We start from the raw sequence: 20,770 nt of genomic DNA, 5'->3' as shown, positions 1-20,770 counted from the left end.
GAAAAGAAATTTAGTTGCGGTCAAGGTTTTTAAAACCAAATTGACGGTTAAACCAGTCAAATAATCACTTTTTAGTTTGTAGTTTATCCAGGTTAATATTGTTTTAATTAAATAAATTATTAAAAATTAACAAATTTAAAATAATTAAAATAGAGAAAATCGATTTAATCAGATTTTTAATCCGATTCAATTGATTCCGAACAATTCACTCAATAATGGATTCAAAGTTGGTTTTATCCTTCATTTGAATCGATATAAAAATCGATTCTCGATTCAATTAATTGGTCTAATTCCAACAACCATAGGTGTAAAAGAAGTGAAGGTTAAGGATTTAAAATGAAGAAGCCATGGAATTGGAATGCAAACATTGGAGGATTAAGTTCACTAATTTCCAAATTTCCAGACAATGATTAGTAGCTTTTGTCAGCTTTGTTTGTCATTAGCATAGTCGGTAGTGGTAGCCGCCTTATGCCATTCAACCATTTTGTTACCAACTAATTGTGTTTGTGATATTCAACTAATTATAGGTTTAAGATTTATTATTTTATATTTGCTATAGTGATTAAGTTACATAAAGTGTTCGGATAAATAACAATAATAGTTCACACAGAAGATGGTATAGAGAGTCTCTAGGAATGGGGGTTTAGAGAATTGGAGAGTTTGACAGAGTGATGGTATCACGAGTCGTTGAATTCTCTTGTACTCTTATACATATTTCTCCCTCTCATCATCTTTTGGTGTTCGAATATGGCATTTATAGAGGGAGGTTGGCTTGAAGTGAGTTCGTTAGAGTTGATGTGAGATGATTAAGCATAGCAATGTCAAGTTTGGGGAGATGTGATAGATTAACAAATATTGATTAGAGGTGAAGCCAAAATTTTATTTAAGAGAAGCCGAGATAAAGTTATAAAATTTTGGAGGGACCAAGGTTAAATGTTTTCATTAAAATATTTAAATTACATTATTTATATTTTTAGAGGAGTCATTTTCCATTTATTTGAAAGCTAAAATAGTTACTTTTCTCGAAAATTACATTAATTCGTTTATTTATTAAAGCTGATATACATAAGCAGTAGATATAAGGAAATATTCTTTGAAAGTCATAATTCAAGGCATCACAGTATCACACATGGACAATAATGGCATATGAGTCCAACTCTTTGAATCATGTGATCATTTTTTAGCCCACGTTATTAGGCATCATACCATGTTATTAAAAGAATATAACACAAATAAATATTTCAAAATTTATATAAATAGAAAGTAACTTAAATTTGATATAACAACAATTCATATTTCAGAATTAATATTAATTTCAAATTCGATCTATTAAATAAATAAAATAAAATAATTTTAAACGTTACCATCACTAATTACTTTCCCGCTTGAAAGTGATTCAAATACTTTAATTATAAATAATTATCAAAGTAATAATAATTATAAATAATTATACTCAAATTTAATTATAAAATAATTTTTTAATAATTGATATTAATTTTACAATTAGTTCAATATTTTTTTTGAAAAATGAATTCTATTCGAATTTTAATACCTTCTCTCTTTTCTATTTTTTGGTGAATAACAAACACAACTAGCGCAACTCAAACCCAAGCCACACCCGGAGCGATGAACACCTTGACCATTAGGTTCCCTTCTCTCTTTTTCTAAGTATAACATTTTTGAGCAAAACTTTTAAAAATGATTTTAATTATAAGGGTAAATTATAAAGATAGTCAATTTTGTTTCTCTCAGATTACATTTTAGTCACTTATGTTTGAAACATTATGTTTTAGTCACTTACGTTATCGTTTTGTTACGAAGTGGTCACTCTACCGTTAAGCTTCGTTAACTCCCTAACAGCGCTCCTACATGGTAGTCCAAATAGGTTTTAAATGCCAACTTGGATGTCCTATATGGCAGTCCAAATTAAGTTCATTTAATTAAAAACCTATTTTCATCCCAACAGCTGAACATCCAAGTTGGCATTTTAAACCCATTTGGACTGCCATATAGGACTGCCGTTACGGAGGTAACGGAGCTTAACGGTAGAGTGACCACTTCGTAACAAAACGATAACGTAAGTGACTAAAACGTATCATTTCAAACATAAATAACTAAAATATAAAATGAGGCAAATAAAAGTGACTATTTTTGTAATTTACCCTAATTATAAAGATTTGGATCCAAAGACTGTTAAGAGTTGACTTTTCATAAATGTGCATTATCAAATACCAATAGAGATTCACAGTGTTAATCAATGTGGCAATAGAGAAAGACTGAAGGTTGAGATTGGATTTAGACGGTGAAAAAAAGAAGAAGGAAAAATAATACTTAAATTACAAGATCCAATTGAAAATTTTAGGAAGATTTGATTTGATTAAAGAAATAAGAGAGTGCCATAATTGACCAATACTGATCCTTCACAAGCCCCTTCATTGCTATTCTCATATAGTCGCACGACATACTCATCACACTATATTTATATTTCATTTGAATATTGTTAAAAGTTTTTAAGGGTTTTCTTAATAGGTTTTTGGTAGTAATTAGTATATTTTCTGCCAGTAGCAGTGACTAAATCTTTTACCACGAGTTTTTTTGAAGAAGTAAACGGCCAGCCATGAAATTCAACATTAACAAATGCATTCAATGGAATTTATTTCGATAATAATAGGTGCTAAGGTTTTCGTTAATATTTTTTTATTGTTTGATAAATCTAACATTAACAAATGCATTCAATAGAACTTGGGGTTTCGAGGTTTATATTATTTCAAGTTTTCAATGTTTGATAGAGATCGCAAAATTTGAACCACCTGATGTATTCCAAATTGGAGCAGATATTTTTTTTTTGTAAAAAGTGGATGTAGAATGGGGCGGAGTGAATGTTTTTTTGAACAGTGGGTATGAAGCAATTACGGTAATTGCTTGATCCACTCCACCTTGCCCCATTATATGAAATTAACATTTTACCCAACTATTACAAGGGTAAATTTGTAATAATTTACTATAAAACTCATATGTTTTACGTTTAAATATTATTTTGAAGAATTTTTTTAAATATTACTTACCTTTAAAAAGATTGAAAATATTAGAAATAGCTGGTAAAAATTAAATTAAAGTGCAACAGGGCGGGACGGGAATGTATGCATCCAACATCCATGAAAGTGGTAGAGAACAAAGTGTGCCAATTGTGGAACGGTAATGAATCTGGTAACATCCACTCTTGCTGCACTCCATTGCTATCCCTACTGCCAGTCCCCCCATAAATTCGCCTTTGAACTCAGGTAATAATACTTTACTATGTGTAAGGTAGTTATACGATAAGGTAGATTTTTATATAACAAACTACAATTATAAATTATAAATAATATACATCTGAATAATTATAATCGAAATCAAACATTACAAAATACAATGAACTCATAATTGAGATATCTCTAAATCTAAACTAAAATAAATCTAAATAATAAAATTTAAATCAAAATAAATAAATAAAAACTACATAAAGCATTTATAAAACCAAACTCAAAGTAAACTATCCAAATCCCAAAACCCCTACTTTATTTATACTACATTTAGTTAAGGGTCCCTTTGTATGGATGTTTATCTTCAGTGTGATACGTTTAACTTTTTTTTTTTACGCGTTACAATATTTAATCTCATTCTATCATTATTTTTACATTAACCATAAATAAATATAGCGTCCATCCAAAATAACCTAAGTCAATTTAGATAAAATGTGTTACAAGACAACTTCTACTCCCAATCCTCCTGTCTTTATTCTATTTGAGATTTTAAAGCATAAATAGATAATTCAAGTTTCAAATAATATATTATCAAAAATATAAAATATAATTTATTTAATTTCTCCTCGTAACTCTATTTAATGCATGCATCTTTGAAAACTTGGCCTCAAAAGACAGTTTTCACTTTCCAGGTTTTTGGACTTTAATTATTATTTACTAAAAATATAAATTATTTAATTTTGATTATAAAATAATTATTTCGTAATTTATTGTTATTTCCAACAATTAAATGTACTGTGGAGGACTTGGCTAATCGGACTGACAACCATGTCTACCGTTATGTTATCGCTTTCAATTCATTTAGGTTATCTTAATTAAATTCCTTAATCGGGTTACATTAAAAAAATATTTTTATAATTTTTAATTAAAATATTATATTATTTGAGAATATTTTAATTTTTATTTTAACAAAATATATTTACCGTGAGATTTAAATCCAATATTAATTGGATTATTAAAATCTTAAATTTACCATTCAACCAAAATAAAATCCTTAATTGAGTTGGAGTCAAGGATTAACCGGTACCAACTCGGTTAGGAAATTAATGTACTAACTTGATTAGGAAATTATGAAAATGTCATTTTGTAATTAAAATAAGTTATATTATTTAAATGTATTTTAATCTTTTATTGTAAAAATCAAGAAAAATATTCATATAATTCTTTAAAATTATCACTCAACCAAAACTTTATTTAATGTTATTTATATATTTTTTAATATGTACAATTTATTATCTCCACCAACTATATATATTAACAATGTTGTTAATTGAGTTGGAGTCACAAGTTAACTCGGCACTAACTCACAATTGATGATATAATCATAATAAATAATTATAGTGCATTTAATTTATCTAATGTATTTATGTGTTTAAATTTCATTTTACTCATAATTTAATCTAACTTTTAATTTTAATATCGTATATATTTCACATGTCATTATGGTTACTTAGTTTCAAACCATACGTTTAGTTATTTATTATATGTTATTTTAAACACACATTTAAAATCTAAATCTGTGATTTCGAGACTCAAAATTTTTATTCATATATTACTAAACTAGTCTCCCAACGCACTCTGTGAGTGGAAAGTTTATTTAAAATAAAAACAAAGAAAGTAATATATTTATAATAGAAAAAATAAAAAAATAATGAGAAGAGAATAATAATTGAATATAAAGGAGCGAAAATGGAAGTAAAAATAGGAGAGTGGATAAATAAGAAAAATAAATTTATTTAAATAAAATATTAAAATACTAATATAACTTCAACAATACATATGTATATTTTATAGTTTGATTTTTAAAATATATTTTATTAATTTAATTTCACCGAGTCAAATAATACCAAACTTAATAAAAGATTATGATTAAAAAATTAATAAAAGTCTTCTGTAATGAAAATAATCAAATATATTCAGAAAGAATTTTTGTCACGAAAATATTTCCCTAACACGGTTATTTATATAAAATTTTATAAATGTATTTATTATATAATTATATTTTTCACCCGAATGTATCATAACACATAATTACTAAAATATAAATAACTACTTTAGAATGCCAAGTTGGAATCTATTGATTGACTTCGAATAATTGTTGTACTAAAAAATATAATTAATTTTAAATAATTTGTATGTCTTTTAAATTTATCTTAATATTCTTTTAAATGTAATTACTTTAAAAAGGAATAGTTTTTTAACCTATATAGTGCTGTGATGATTTTAGTTTAAATATATGATTTTGGGTTATTGGATTAATCATATACTTCTACAAATCTATACCGACAAAAGTGGGACCAATATATCCATTACTGACCATCTTTTATATTTTTTCCTACCTTGATTTTAAAGGTAATAATGAAAAAAATAATCCAAGTGGATGAAGGAAATTTTAGTATGAGCTGAGACAAGAAAAGTTAATAAAAGCTTAGGAAAAATTCTCAAAAATTAAAACTTTTAGATTATGTGTAAAGGAGTTTCGGTTCAAATAAAAAGAAAAATATGAAAATCGGTATTACTTATAGAGAATGTGTTGTATGAAACTATGATTTTATGTCATCCTTATTCCTTTCCATAAGAGAATGACAAATCATAATTTGAGAGGTTATAGACAACATTCAGAATGCCATCCAAATAGCTAAGAAGTTGTTAAGATGAACGAATGCATTTTGAAATCTCTATACTATAAATTAATAATAAATTATATAATGGTTTAACGAAAATATCGGTTTTGCCGATATTTACAAGATTTTACCAAAATTTATAAAATTTTATCAATATTTCCAAATTTTCTAAACATCATACTAGGTCTTAACAATTACCAAAATTTCTATTGTTTTATCAATATATTCAACGATTTACTAAAATTTCTAAGGATTTATCAAAATATTTAATGAGTTACCAAAATTTATATCATTTTACCAATATTTATGAAACTTCACCATAATTTTTAAGATTTTACCAATATTTTCAAATTTTCTAAACCTTCAATGGCCTTATCAAAATATCTAAGAATTTACCAATATATCTAACGATTTACCAACATTTCTAAGGATTTACCAAAATTTCTATCATTTTATCAATATTTATTGGACTTTACCAAAATTTCTAATATTTTACCAATATTTCTAAATTTTCTAAACCCTATCTGAAGTCTTAACAATTACCAAATTTTCAAAGGATTTACCAAAACATTCGACGATTTACCAATATTTCTAAGGACTTATTAATATATCGACGATTTACCAAAATTTCTATAGATTTACCAATATTTATGGGACTTTACCAAAATTTCTAACCCTACACCAAATCTTAACAATTACCAAAACTTTTGTAACTTTTCAAAATTTCTAACTATTTACTAAAATTTATGTGACTTTACCGATATTTCTAATAATTTTACTAAAATTTATACTGAATTTATCAATATTTCTTTGAATTTATCAAAATATTTAAGACTACCACTATTTTTTTGTTTTACCAAGGATTTATTAAAATATCTCATTTTACCCAAAATAATTAACATTTTGAATTTACCAAAATGTCTAAAATTTTACCAATATTTCAATAAATTTTCAATATTTATATGGATTTGTAATAATTTATCAAAATTTTTAAAATTAAACCCTTAAAAACACTATTTTAAGTGGCAGCCTAGAACATTTTTTATACTTTTTATGTAGGGGCGTATAGATGAATGATTCTTTTTATTTCGGTGGCGGTGCAAAGGCAGCTTTTGATTAATGGGGTCCAACCATATCTTATAATTTTCATTAAAATAAGATATGAGATGTTTAAATATAATTAATGTAATAATTTTAATTTAGTTGGTATCGGTAATATTATTGACATAAAAGAATATGAATTTGAGCACGTTGAAACATGTTTATCTTCCTATTTAAGGGAATTTAAGGTTTAACTAATATCTATCAAAGGACAAATTTAAAGGGACAATCAAAGGTCCCGACCCTATCCGGCTCTTTAAAAATGTTTAAATTATAAATTAACATATAAGTAAATTACACTTTGATCTCCCGAAATAGAAAATATATATCTAGTATTTTCAGAAAATAATAAAATAATAAATTAATACATGATAAAATTATATTTTGACCTCTCAAAATTTATAATTTAATTCTAATCCTCTAAAAGAATGTGCATATCGGTTCATTTCTATCAATATCATTTATATGTATCGGCTTGTAATGATTTATATAATATTTTAATATTTTAAACTAAATTTTGATATTTTCTAATTTTAACATAATTAATCATTTTAAAATTTATATGTGTATAAAAATATATTTGAACGTATGTATATTTTAATTAAAAACTAAAAATTAAATCGTAAAATATATGTGAAAAATATCTGAAACATTATATATAGCACTAGGTATACTACAAATGAAAATTAGAAAATAATAAGTTAATAAATATAATTAAGATGTTGACATGTGTCTCCTTTAAAACATATTTAAAAATTTAATAAATAAACAGATGTATATCATCCTCTTAACCATACTATCTCATAATGATTTTATGCATAAATAATATAAGAATTATAGTTAATTGCACCGATATCTCTAAACTATAATCGCTGTTTCTAGATTTATATCTAAATTTTAAAATGTTTTAATTACATCTTCAAACTATCAATGTTATATCAACCAGCTTTCTTATTATTGAAACGTTAATTTAACCATTAAATGACATGTAGTGACATAATTTAAAATGAAAATTTAAAATAAAAATAAAGCAAATTCGGAAAAAGAAAGAGAAACAGTTTAATGTGAAAGATTTAAAAATTTCAAAACCGATAATTTTGAAATAATAAATTTTTTAAATTTTATTAGATAAGATAATCTAAAAGGGTTGGTGGAATTAACTCTAGGATTATTATATCTTCATGCTACAGCAACCAAGATTATTTGATTTATTATCTAAACCACTAATTGATATTGTAGTTGAAATTATAGATTTTATAATAACCCAAAACTAAATACATAGAATCTAGGGTTGGTGGTGTGGATTGAAAGTGCCTGAGTTCAATTTCCATTCAGCTAATTGATAAGGACATTTGATCTAATAAGATTTAGAAATTTAGAAGATTGACTAAATACAGGAAAATGTTCTCTTTCCATCTTTGTTTTAGTTAGAGTGAAAGTGAAACACCACAATCAAATTTGTTTCCTCCCAAAACCCTTTCTCCACTTCAAATATACACTTTTCAAGTTTTTGAGTCATTTATATATATGTGTTAAAATTTACATAAAATTGATTATTCATATAAAAAATTATATGAATTTTTATTACTCAAAACTGTAAAATAATATAACATAAATATCGTATGATTAGAATTTAGAAAAGAGTTAACATCGATAGAAATTAATATAACATAAATATGAATATTTGATGTATTGTTGTTGGAGTTTTTTAGACTCCACAAGCAGGTTGAGAGTGTGAAATTGTGATTCCACGTCATCCGTATCACTTTCTAATCGGAGAATGATAAATCGTATTTTTCTTCCTAACTTTTAGCTTTTTTAACTGGGTTTGAACTTTTTTATTAGGCAAAAGTGAAAAATCAGGAGGAAAAGTCTGATTTATCATTCTTCTGGAAAGGGACAAGAATAGCGTGGAATCACAGTTTCATATAATCCATACTCTTTTACTACACCTTATAATACATTTGTCAAACCTTTAACCCACTTGTGAAATCTAAAAAATTCTATTAGTGTATCCAATAATTTTCTTTATTATTAGCTTATTAAACATTATTAATTTGTGGTAAATAATGAAGAGGAAATGCACATGATTGGTCAATTAATGGACAAAGAAATCATAGTTGAAATTTCCTGGATAATGAACGACTGAAGTTCCATTTTCCTTCTCTTAGCCAAAATTCATAGATTCACCGACATAGATTTTGTTATATCATCTTGTCTGTTGGTGAAACATAATCATTAGTTTACTTTAAACTCAGTCATAGGATTGTGCAGCCCTTTCCCATTGCTGTCAAGAATTTCATTGGTATTGAACACAAGATTGCTCCTTGACTTCCACATTTTTCAGCATGTAATAGCAAATAAAGTTTCTCATTGCATTCCACTAAGCACTATAGCCAGACCCAAGTTGAAAGAAAAGACATAGATAAAGGCATGTTTTCGTGAGATATCTCGTCTTATCTATAATAATAGGATTGAATCATAACATAAAACATAAATTTGATTGGTTAGATTAAAACCACATAGAACTAGGCCCAGAATAGATTAATCTTAAGTCAATTTATAGATTAATTGTCTTATGATAATCATTGTGTTACTTTAATAATAAGTGAATGACAATATATGTATGGCTTATATACTTTGATGTATTGATAACAAAGTGTTCGGAATAGTAAGCAAAAGGTTGGTGCATGTGGTATATGACTTATATATGATACAGTTTCACTTATAGATAGTTGAATTATAGTTCAAATAAAGAGTTAATGACATATTCTCAAAGAAATTGTATGGATTATGCAAATTGAACATGTCCACAATCATTACTGGTACAATTAATGATCGGGAGTTCAATCATGACACTTTTAATGGTTTCGCTCTATGATTAAATAACAATATAACTAATAAACAAATGATTTATATATGTCTAATCGATTTCTTCACTAATTCATTATAAATCTGCATAAATTGCATGTTAAACTATGAACTGGTGGATATATTTTGTTTTAATAATTGAGGGAAGAGAATGAGATTGTTTGAGATTGAGCCCATACTCTCATGCTTACAACAAAATATTCATGTCACCGAATCAAAAGGTTATTGAAAATAAATAAATATGCACATGTAACTTAAAAAAGTATATGCATATAAAATTAATAAGTGGTTAAAAGAAGTGTTAATAGATTTTGTCTCCAAATATTTAGACTGAATTCGAAAATATTAAAATCATCATGGTTAAAAGAGTTTTATTGAACACCATTTTCGACCCGAATATAATTAAGCTCAAATTAGATCCATACTACCGTGGTTATAAAAAAAATAGTAGGTATACAAAAAAAAAAAAAAAAACTATCCAACGATGCCATTAGCCTAACACTTGTTTTTATAGAGCTCAAGATTCTGGATTAAAGCCCAAAACTAATTCAACCCAAATATTATACCGACCCGCATTTTTATACCCAGCCAACGGTAAAATTGACCCGATTTGCTTTTTGTCCACAAAATTATAAAACCTTAGGGTTTTCGTTTTTTCTTCTCTCTTCTTCCCCAAAGTGAAGATAAAAGCTTTGTCGCCGCCATGGTCGGTTTCTTTCGAATTCTATCTTTTCAATCCTTTTCAAGAACTAATTTCAAATGGTTAAATTTCGCAACTGTTGCTAATTTTTCTTATTTGATTTTTGTTTAGCCGCAAGGTGATTACATAGAGCTACACAGGAAGAGGCATGGTTACCGCCATGACTTCTTCGAGAAGAAGCGCAAGAAGGAAGCTCGTCAAGTACACGAGCGTTCAGCTAAGGCTCAAAAGGTCTTAAATTTTTTTTCCATTTTGTTTTTGGTTATTTTTCATTTTTTTGGGGGGTGGAATTTTGTGAGATAATTGATTTGTTTTTTGTTGAATTGTTATGATAGGCCCTGGGTATTAAGGGTAAGATGATTGCGAAGAAAAATTATGCTGAAAAGGCCCTCATGAAAAAAACGTAAGTTTTATTTATTTATTGTTGTTGTTATTATTATCTGTATTGGTTACACTCCAATTACGGTTTCATAGAACTGCTGATCCATTTTGCACTGGAAAGACTTGATTATTATTTGTTTATTTTAACATTTATTAGCAGACAGTTAAATTCTGTAAATTTCAAATGAAATCGCGAATGCGATCACCCGCCGTAGTTGAGTGAATTTGAGTAAGATGGTTAATTCATAGTGATCATACTGTCTATTGTTAAGCTATGTCCTTTTCATGCCACTTATTCCTGGGAAGTTAACTTGATTGTTTCCCATTTTCATGTTGCTCAAAATTGAAAATTTCTTTCGTGAGTAGCTAATCCATATCCGGTTGTCAGTGCATGTATTTTGGAATGGTTAAAATGCATTTATGAATGGTGGTATTAGATAAGAGATTGAATGGTATTAGATATTGCCTTCTGATTTTCCCTGAGAAGTTTCTTTTAGGACTATTTCAAACATGTAAATGAATTAGAAAAACACACCTATAATTTATATTGTTTTGTTTACACCAAAGGATTTGAAACATGAGTTGAAACCTACCTTTGAGACATGAATTTCTTGTTTTAAAGTGTGACCTTGTTTCAAAGAGCTGTTATTTCTTCATCAGTTCTGGTCTCTTCTTTGTTAGTTATGTAATAACTAAGAATTATATTTTCATCATGTCAAGAACAGATTGGCTATGCATGAGGAATCATCAACTAGGCGTAAGGTTGATGATGAAGTCCAAGATGGAGCTATTCCTGCCTATCTTATGGATCGTGAAAATACCACACGTGCTAAGGTATGCTTATAAATGAGGTTGTTTCTTTAGTACCTATATTTATGTCATCAATATATATATAACATTATGCTTTGCCCTAGGTTCTCAGCAATACCATAAAGCAAAAGAGGAAAGAGAAAGCCGGAAAATGGGAGGTCCCTATTCCCAAGGTAATAAGACTTCCGAACTTTTCTATTTGTTATATCTTAATATGTTCTTTCTCGATTTTTCTTTTGTATTCTGGTCTTAATGGTTCTCATAGTTACAGTTGTTTGACTTTGAACTTTTGTTCCTCTTTAGGTCAGGCCGGTCGCAGAAGATGAGATGTTTAAGGTGCTCAGAACTGGTAAAAGAAAAAGTGAGTATATATAATTTAGCTTATTCTGTTTGTCATGTCAATCATTAAAGAAACACAATCTTTGTTTCCAGAGTTTGGTTGTCCAATTTATTTATGGTTTTCTCCTCTTGCAGCAAAGCAATGGAAGAGAATGGTTACGAAGTGCACATTTGTAGGACCTGGTTTTACAAGAAAACCTCCAAAATATGAGCGTTTCATCCGTCCTTCAGGATTGCGATTTACTAAAGCTCATGTTACACATCCTGAGCTCAAGTGCACCTTCAATCTCGACATTATTGGGGTAAAGAAAAATCCTAATGGTCCAATGTATACATCTCTTGGTGTCATGACCAAAGGAACAATCATCGAGGTAAATTATTTATTTCCCATTCAAAATCATTCGGTATGACATCTGTTTACCTAGCATTATCGATACTCATTTTCTCATGTCGAATTCAGGTGAATGTAAGTGAATTGGGTTTGGTCACGCCAGCTGGGAAAGTTGTTTGGGGTAAATATCCTCCTTGACCAATATTCGTGTTTTTCTTTGTTGTTCTAGCGCTTATTCTAATTGGTTCCGATATGCGTGCAGGAAAATATGCTCAAGTAACAAATAACCCAGAAAATGACGGGTGTATAAATGCAGTTTTGCTTGTCTAAGAGGTTTACACCCCATGTGTTGGGTTGAGTCTGCTAACTTTGCTTGATTGTCATTTCATTTCATGTTGTTTAGTATGTTACATGTTTCAAATTTTGAGTAGTCATAAAGGGTAATTTGAAAAGTGGAATGTTTTAAGTGGTAAAGAAACATGTGGATCGTGATTTGCATGATGGGTGGATGAAGGTCAAAAACTGACAACCTTGGTGGGATCACATTGGCAGCTGCCCACAATTGCTATCGGGAATCCGATGGCCACTCATCTCCCGTATGGCATTTGGGATAGCCCTTCCCAGTTGCTTGCTTTCTATGTAGTTGTCCGCTTCGTAAAATCTAAAATTTCAGAAAAATGAAATACAGAATTAGAGACGCTAAAATTTTCCAGATTGATCTCAGATAGACCTGTTCAACTGTTACAGTTAGTGTTAAATTTAGTCTTTAATATTTATTTTTTATTAATGATAAAATATTTAATGAAGGTTAAATTTGAGATTATAGTTATAATATAATGTCTCTGGTTTTAATTGCTTAATTGATTATTGATATTAAAAAAAATTATAAATTGGTTTAATCGATTCAACTACGGTTCATTTTCAATCTGACTGAGTAATCGGTTGTTTACATCAAGGAAGCATGGTTAGATAGGATGGCAGGAAAAGTCACACCAATAAGGCAAGGAAAATAAAGGGGAAGTTGGACAAGCAAGGTGGAAAACTTGGGCCTTAGCCAACCAAAATGGATCACGTTTACAAAATCACAATCGGGTTCAAGGCAGATTCCCGCAAGGAATCGGCTCCTCTAAGCATATTCCATTAATCATCCATCTCCAAGAAGATCCTAACAAACGAATCAAAACGTGCCACCTCATCTTTACACGTGACAGTCACCACGTAAGCAAGGAAATCTCTTGAACCATCTCACTATTCCTATGTGGAATTCCACGTGTCAGTTCCTACTACTTGTTCTTTGAGCACCAAAACCTTAGCCGTTAAATCCTCATTCTCTCTCTCTCTCTCTCTCTCTCTCGTTCTCTTTCCTTTCTCGCTTCTGCAAAGTGTGAATCCCCAAAAAAGAAGAATTCAGGTTAAAGAAATATTCTCTGTTAACGGAATATTGAAAACCCTTGCTCAATTTGAGCGCCATGGACAAGGGGTCTCAAACTACGGCAGCGGTGGTGGCGACGACGACGACGACGACGTCGAATTCCAGTGCTTTCTCGTTCATTTCGAAAGGGTGGAGAGAGGTCCGTGACTCGGCCGACGCGGATTTGCAGCTTATGAAGGACCGAGCCAACACGTTCAAGAATCTCGCGGCGAGTTTTGACAGGGAAATTGAGAACTTAATACAATCCGCGACTCCAACTTTTTCGGTACCAGCGATCCGGCAATCATCGGAAATTGACTTCATGAAGAAGTTGCAGCCTAAGATATCGGAGTTCCGGAGGGTTTACTCGGCGCCGGAGATTAGCAGGAGAGTGATGGAGAAATGGGGGCCGAGAGCGAAGTTAGGGATAGACTTGTCAAGGATAAGGAGCGCGATTGTGGCGGAGGTGGACGAGACCGAGGAAGAGGATATGTATGGAATTGTTGAATTTAATAAGTTTAAGAAAGGTAGGAGGGCGAGGTTTACAGAGGAAGGGCAATTTGGGGATTGGGAACCAATTCGGGCGTTGAAGACAAGGTTAAGGGAGTTTGAGAAGAAAAATGCGTCGGTGGAAATTTTTGGCGGGTTTAAGAATAGTGAGTTTGTGGAGAAAGTTAAGTCCAGTTTGGTAAGTTCTTTTGTTTTCCCTGCTTTTTTCTAGACTGAGACTTAAACCCTTAGCGCCACCTTTCTTTCCCAGTTATTTGGCTTGTTTTTCTTTTCAATGTTTATGATTGGTGTGTCAGTTCTTTTTGGGTTTATTTCCTTCATACAGGGCTTTTTAGTTCCAGAATTCTCTTTTTGGTTGAAAGAAGGAAACAGTGATGAATGCGCGGTGTAGTTAATGTTAGAGCATCTTGCTGATAACAAGGTATTGTTCTCCTTGGTGCTGTTGGGCTGAAGGGTAACTGTTGGAGAGTGATGCTCGCTCAAAGTTGTCCCTAGCTTTGTTGATTTATGAACAAGTGAAACCTTGACATGAAGAGCAAGAGCACACGGTGCTATGGTCGCTAAAAAGCGATCTTATGTGGAGACTTGAATCCATAACCTCTAGTCTCCCAATCGGTCCAAGTCTCCCAATACGCTCACTTTTTAGCGATCATGGCACCTTCTGCTCTTGCTCTCCAGCAGCCCGTGGTTTTGCTTGTTTAGGTGCAAGTGGTCTATCCAGGCTTGCTTCAGAGCTGGGGGACAAAACCTTGACGGTGCTTAGCTCTACAACAGTAGCGCTTCAGTGCAACGACACCTAAAGAGTACGACACTTTCGCGTTATCAGCACAATTCTTTAATGGTTAGAAAATTGAAATTTTTAGGATACTGAAATTGTAAATTAGAACAAAATGTTAGATAATCTCATGAGTTCATTCGAGTTTTTAAGATGCTTGAATTTTTATTTTTTAAATGCATTTAATTGGGCTTGTAATAGTCATGCTCTTACTAATGAAGGGTTTGATTGCTTCTCATACCATGGCTGGGAATTTTTATTGGTTTCATTTTCATATTTTGCGTCTAGGATGTTGTGTTTCAAATTAACATGTTGGTGGCTAGATTGAATTGTATATTTTATGATTTCAAATCATAAGATGAAAATTTTGATAATCTTTATATAATAGGGCCTTCTATAACTCATTTACCTCTAAAATAAACATGGTAGTTATGGCATTTAAAGGCCGAATCCTGTGGCATATGTAGACACGCCTTGTTTTTTAATGGGAAGATGATACAATGACTGCTTTAAAATTGCCTGGTTAATCAATTGGTTCATATATTTGGATATGGATGCAGGAAGTACCATTGCAAAAAGCATGCATTCATATCTGAAGGCTGGCAAAATTGGTTTCCTTCTTTCAGTTCTATTGCTTCCTTGTAGGAGATGCCCTTTAATCAACCACTAATAGTGGGTAGTATATTGGCGATTAGTTACATTTTCCTTCTTTTACTTTTGAATTAAGATGTATCTTAAGATATCAAAATTCCCTATTAGGAAGCATATACTCTGACTGATTAGGCACTGTTGAGAAGAGAAATTAGGTTGAAGTGTTTGTGGAAAGATCAGATATTGTGATGTAATTTATTCCTTTCCCTTTGACCAATCAGTTATGTCAGGATAACTAAAACATAATATCATCATGATATACAAATGGTTAATCATGATTTGGAATCTTAAGATTTTCCACCAGAAAGATAAAGATCAGAGATAGGCACATTTGCAAATTGTTGGTTTAAAATTGGAGTTCGGAATCTTCTGTAATTATGTAGATGTAAATTTAATTCTTAGTTTATTACTCACTACCCAGAAACATACATTCCTGTAAGGACTTTTTTATCTAACATAAAGTTCCTGTGATGGAAAAGGTTTTGTAACTTGAAGAGTAAGCATTTTAGTTTGCTCACTCTACAGTATTCGATAAAAGGAATTCTGTTATCACCTGTTGCTGAACATCCTTAGATTGATGGTATATAGTTGGATGTTGTACATTTTAGCTTGTACAGGTCCTGTTTGTACAGTCCAGATTCTTTTTTTTTTCATTTCTGATTTTGTTATCTTGATTACTCTAAACTAAAATACTTTAAGCATGCAATTTTAAATTAATTAATTAATTTATTTTGCAGAAAGCAATAATCAAGGAGCCTCAGGAGTCAAAGGTTCTCTTCTCAAACTTTGGCTTTTAGTGTAATTACATATTTCTAATTTTTTGATTTCTTATAAATGGTTCTGTATTAAAGAATCTAAGAGTGATACTCCCTTGTAATGATAGGCAACTAGACTGTGCTTCTACACAAGAGCAGGGTCTATTTAACTACTGTCGTGCCTGTATATATTTGGATATGTGGTTATTTGGTTGGGATTAGCATAATCTATTATTCTTATATTGATATTCCCTAGCACAGCAATATTGGAGTAAAGGCATAACATCTTGAATTGTATGTGGCCTGAACTAAAACTTCTATCTCATCCTGTGCATAGTATCTTAGACATTCCTCTATGTTTTTGGACTCTTTCTACTTTTTCATCCTTTAATAGCGAAATATTTGGGTTGACTGAGGTTTACCACCTTACAAGGGATTTAATGCCTCTTGGCCTTAAGGAATTAGAGCATGGGCTTTGAACTAAAAGCATGCATATTGAGTCCATGTAAAAGCTTTGAACTAAAAGAAAATTTTGCTGATTGACAAGTCTTTTGCTTTGAACAAAGATAGATATTCTTTTCACCTCAACTTTTATGGTCATTTCTAAAAATAAACATTTCGTATGAGTTGAATTTATAGAAATATTTCTCATCTGGAGTTTTAACCTGATATCTTCTCCCTTGTGATTTATATTTTTTATCAATGTTGTACATTATTGGTTGCAAGCCATTGCTGTCGATAGGCTATAAAAGACTGATCTACTGTTATCGAACATGTAAATCCTAGCCTTTTAGTTTGTGCCTTTATCTTCATAGAGGCTAATTCTTGCGCTAAACTGCAGTCTGCTGTGCATTTTGAGAAATAATTAGAGATAACTCAGGATTCACCAGTTATTTGTAGTTTCTAGAACCTAGCATTAGCAACTTTCATACTGATCATCTCATTACAAACATCTTTATTGGAGGATGGGCCCATTGTATAGGTCTAATGATATTGTAGGCATATGTAAACATGATTGAACTTTAAGATGCTTCGTAAAATAATGGTTGCGTTATTGTTTAATGCTTCTTTGTTTTTCCTGTCTGGCATAGGATGTACCCGCACTAGATGTACCTGAACTTTTAGCATATCTGGTCAGGCAGTCTGGGCCTTTTTTGGATCAACTTGGCGTCAGAAGGGGTAAGTAGCTATAGCTCTCTTATTTTCTCTTTTAAAATGTGTAGTGCCATGTTAACTTTTATCTGAGTTGATGTCCTGTCTATTGGAATCTGTAAAATGTTCTATCACCTCACCAACTTATGCAGCTGATTTGTTGTGGATAAAATTGGGGCCATGACCTTCAATGGCCATTGTTCTGCAGCAAATATGAACTCCAGTGCTTGAAATAATCCATTATGTTATTTCTCTTCTGGGAGTAGTTAAGCTGAATAATTAATAGTTCACCTATCATTGGCAGTTGATTGTTGAGGAAGTAGTGGTCTTCTTGATGCTGATTTTAACTTTTAAACACCCTTCAATGTGACAATGAAATTTCAAATAAATTTCCTTTTTCATTATAGTAATGCCACCTTTCAAATATTCAAAGAACTTAAGATACTCACAAGTAGAGCTTTCTACTTCCACTGATCAATAAAGTTCCTGTTCTTCCCTATTATTGTCACTTTCTTTAGTATGACATCGTTTACTTATGCAGTCAGAACTGGTTTCATTTGCTTGCAATTTTACATCTGTTAGGGAAAAAAGTATTTAATGACCTTGAAAGTAAGAGGCAATTTACATATTCTACATTTTGCCATTTGTGGCTTATCTAATGTATCTGCTTAATATATAAGACTAGGAATCTAACTGCAAGTGATTTTTACAAGTTTCTTAAATGTGATTTCTCAGATCTATGTGACAAGATAGTTGAAAGCTTGTGTAGCAAACGGAAGAACCAACTTGTTTTGCGCTCCCTTGCTGAAGGAGAACCCCCTACAGTTGATGGTGATAAGATAAATGATGAACTTGATTTAAGGATAGCCAGTGTTCTTCAAAGTACAGGGCATTGTTATGAGGGTGGCTTTTGGACAGACTTTGTAAAGCATGATGTCTCAGACGGGAAAAGACATGTTGCCATTGTTACAACTGCCAGCCTTCCATGGATGACAGGAACTGCTGTAAATCCACTTTTTCGGGCAGCATACTTGGCCAAATCGGCAAAACAAAAAGTCACTCTCTTGGTTCCGTGGCTTTGCAGATCTGATCAAGAACTTGTTTATCCCAACAATCTCACTTTTAGTTCACCAGAGGAGCAGGAGAACTATATACGTAACTGGCTTGAAGAAAGGACTGGATTTAAAGCTGATTTTAAAATCTCCTTTTATCCAGGAAAGGTAATGTCTGATGTATTACATCATGTTCCATCTTCTCAGTCATTTATCATATATAATAAATGATAATATTTTCTAATTGTTTTCTAGTTTTCAAAAGAAAGGCGAAGCATAATACCTGCTGGAGATACTTCTCAGTTTATCCCATCAAAAGATGCTGATATTTGTATTTTGGAAGAACCAGAACATCTGAACTGGTATCATCATGGTAAACGCTGGACCGACAAATTCAACCATGTTGTTGGTATCGTCCACACAAATTACTTGGAATATATTAAGAGGGAGAAGAATGGTGCTCTACAAGCTTTTCTTGTGAAACACATCAACAATTGGGTCACCAGAGCGTATTGCCACAAGGTGTATGTCGATTTTGTTTATGCTTGCCTCGCATCTCTCAAAATCATTTTTCTTTCTATTCTAAACTGTATCATGGGTTTGGTCTGCTGCTCATTCTACAAGTCATTTAAAAGTCTTATTGGTAAACTTGAAGAGTCATCCTTTATATTGCATAAACTAAGTGTTTGTTTTCCATCCTTCAGGTTCTTCGTCTTTCCGCTGCAACTCAGGATCTACCAAAATCCGTGATTTGCAATGTTCATGGAGTAAATCCAAAGTTTTTGAAAATTGGGGAGAAAGTTGCTGAAGAAAGGGAGCTTGGGCAGCAAGCCTTTTCTAAAGAAGCATACTTCTTAGGCAAGATGGTCTGGGCAAAAGGATACAAAGAGTTGATAGATTTGTTGGCAAAGCACAAGAATGATCTTGATGGTTTCAAGTTGGATGTGTATGGAAATGGTGAGGACGCACATGAAGTTCAGAGTACTGCTAAGAGGTTGAATCTGAACCTTAATTTTCTGAAAGGAAGGGACCACGCGGATGATTCTCTTCATGGGTATATATACTATCCAATCATTTGCCGAGATGAAGCTTCTGCAAAAATAATCATTTTACAAGTATAGTTACTCGATTTATAACATCCTAACATTTTTTCTTTGCCTGAAGGTACAAAATCTTCATCAACCCCAGTGTCAGCGACGTGCTTTGCACAGCTACTGCAGAGGCACTTGCTATGGGGAAATTCGTAGTATGTGCAGACCATCCTTCGAATGAGTTCTTTAGGTCATTTCCCAACTGTCTGACTTACAAATCATCTGAAGATTTTGTTGCTAAAGTAAAGGAAGCATTGGCAAATGAGCCTCAACCCCTTACTCCCGAGCAAATATACAACCTGTCGTGGGAGGCTGCCACCCAAAGATTTGTAGAATATTCAGAGCTTGACAGAGTTTTGAATAACAGACATAATCCAGCAAAAGTGGGATCGAAAATAATTGCAAAATCATCGTCATTGCCAAACCTTTCAGAGATAGTTGATGGGGGTTTAGCATTTGCCCACTACTGTCTTACAGGAAACGAGTTGCTTAGACTTTGCACCGGGGCAATACCTGGTACACGGGATTACGACAAGCAACATTGTAAAGACCTTCATCTCTTACCACCACAAGTGGAAAATCCTATCTATGGCTGGTAAGTCAATATAATAACTGTATCGACAATCCTGTGCATAATAGTTGTAGGAGGCTGCCAACCATGTTTGTTAGTCTTTTTTGCTTAAGAAGACAGGTGTGAGATATATTCAGACAGTATCCTATGAGTTTTGTTGTCTTGTTCTGTTTTTATTGCTGTTCTCCTTTGTATTAATGCTTAGAAATAGATATCAAAATATTTTTAATATAGGAAAAACCAAACAATCCTTTGCTGTAAGTAACAATGTTTTAGGTGTCGGCATAAGCTGGTAATAAAATGGTGGCAGTTATTCCTTTATCTTATTGTAACCTATTATGTA

At 31.3% G+C, this 20,770-nt stretch overlaps 2 protein-coding genes across 2 annotated transcripts; both read left to right on the top strand.

The window, feature by feature from the left end:
• Positions 1-10,492: 10,492 nt before the first annotated feature.
• On the top strand, positions 10,493-13,171 carry LOC105786290 (uncharacterized). Its single transcript, XM_012612666.2, has 9 exons — positions 10,493-10,604; positions 10,710-10,829; positions 10,934-11,001; positions 11,705-11,813; positions 11,894-11,962; positions 12,093-12,150; positions 12,264-12,499; positions 12,589-12,640; positions 12,722-13,171. The coding sequence occupies exons 1-9, from the start codon at positions 10,602-10,604 to the stop codon at positions 12,787-12,789; spliced, it is 783 nt and encodes a 260-aa protein (XP_012468120.1). The 5' UTR covers positions 10,493-10,601; the 3' UTR covers positions 12,790-13,171.
• A 603-nt stretch (positions 13,172-13,774) lies between these two features.
• Positions 13,775-20,748, top strand: LOC105786283 (digalactosyldiacylglycerol synthase 1, chloroplastic). Its single transcript, XM_012612658.2, has 7 exons — positions 13,775-14,558; positions 16,544-16,576; positions 17,653-17,740; positions 18,449-18,933; positions 19,021-19,287; positions 19,470-19,819; positions 19,930-20,748. Exons 1-7 carry the CDS (start codon positions 13,929-13,931, stop codon positions 20,453-20,455), a joined length of 2,379 nt encoding a protein of 792 aa, XP_012468112.1. The 5' UTR covers positions 13,775-13,928; the 3' UTR covers positions 20,456-20,748.
• Positions 20,749-20,770: the final 22 nt, after the last annotated feature.

Source organism: Gossypium raimondii, chromosome 1 (genome assembly GCF_025698545.1).
Source record: "Gossypium raimondii isolate GPD5lz chromosome 1, ASM2569854v1, whole genome shotgun sequence".
In the NCBI taxonomy this organism is placed as follows: Eukaryota; Viridiplantae; Streptophyta; class Magnoliopsida; order Malvales; family Malvaceae; genus Gossypium; species Gossypium raimondii.
The sequence above is the reverse complement of the archived record's forward strand: the minus strand, read 5'-3'. Positions and strand labels throughout refer to the sequence as shown.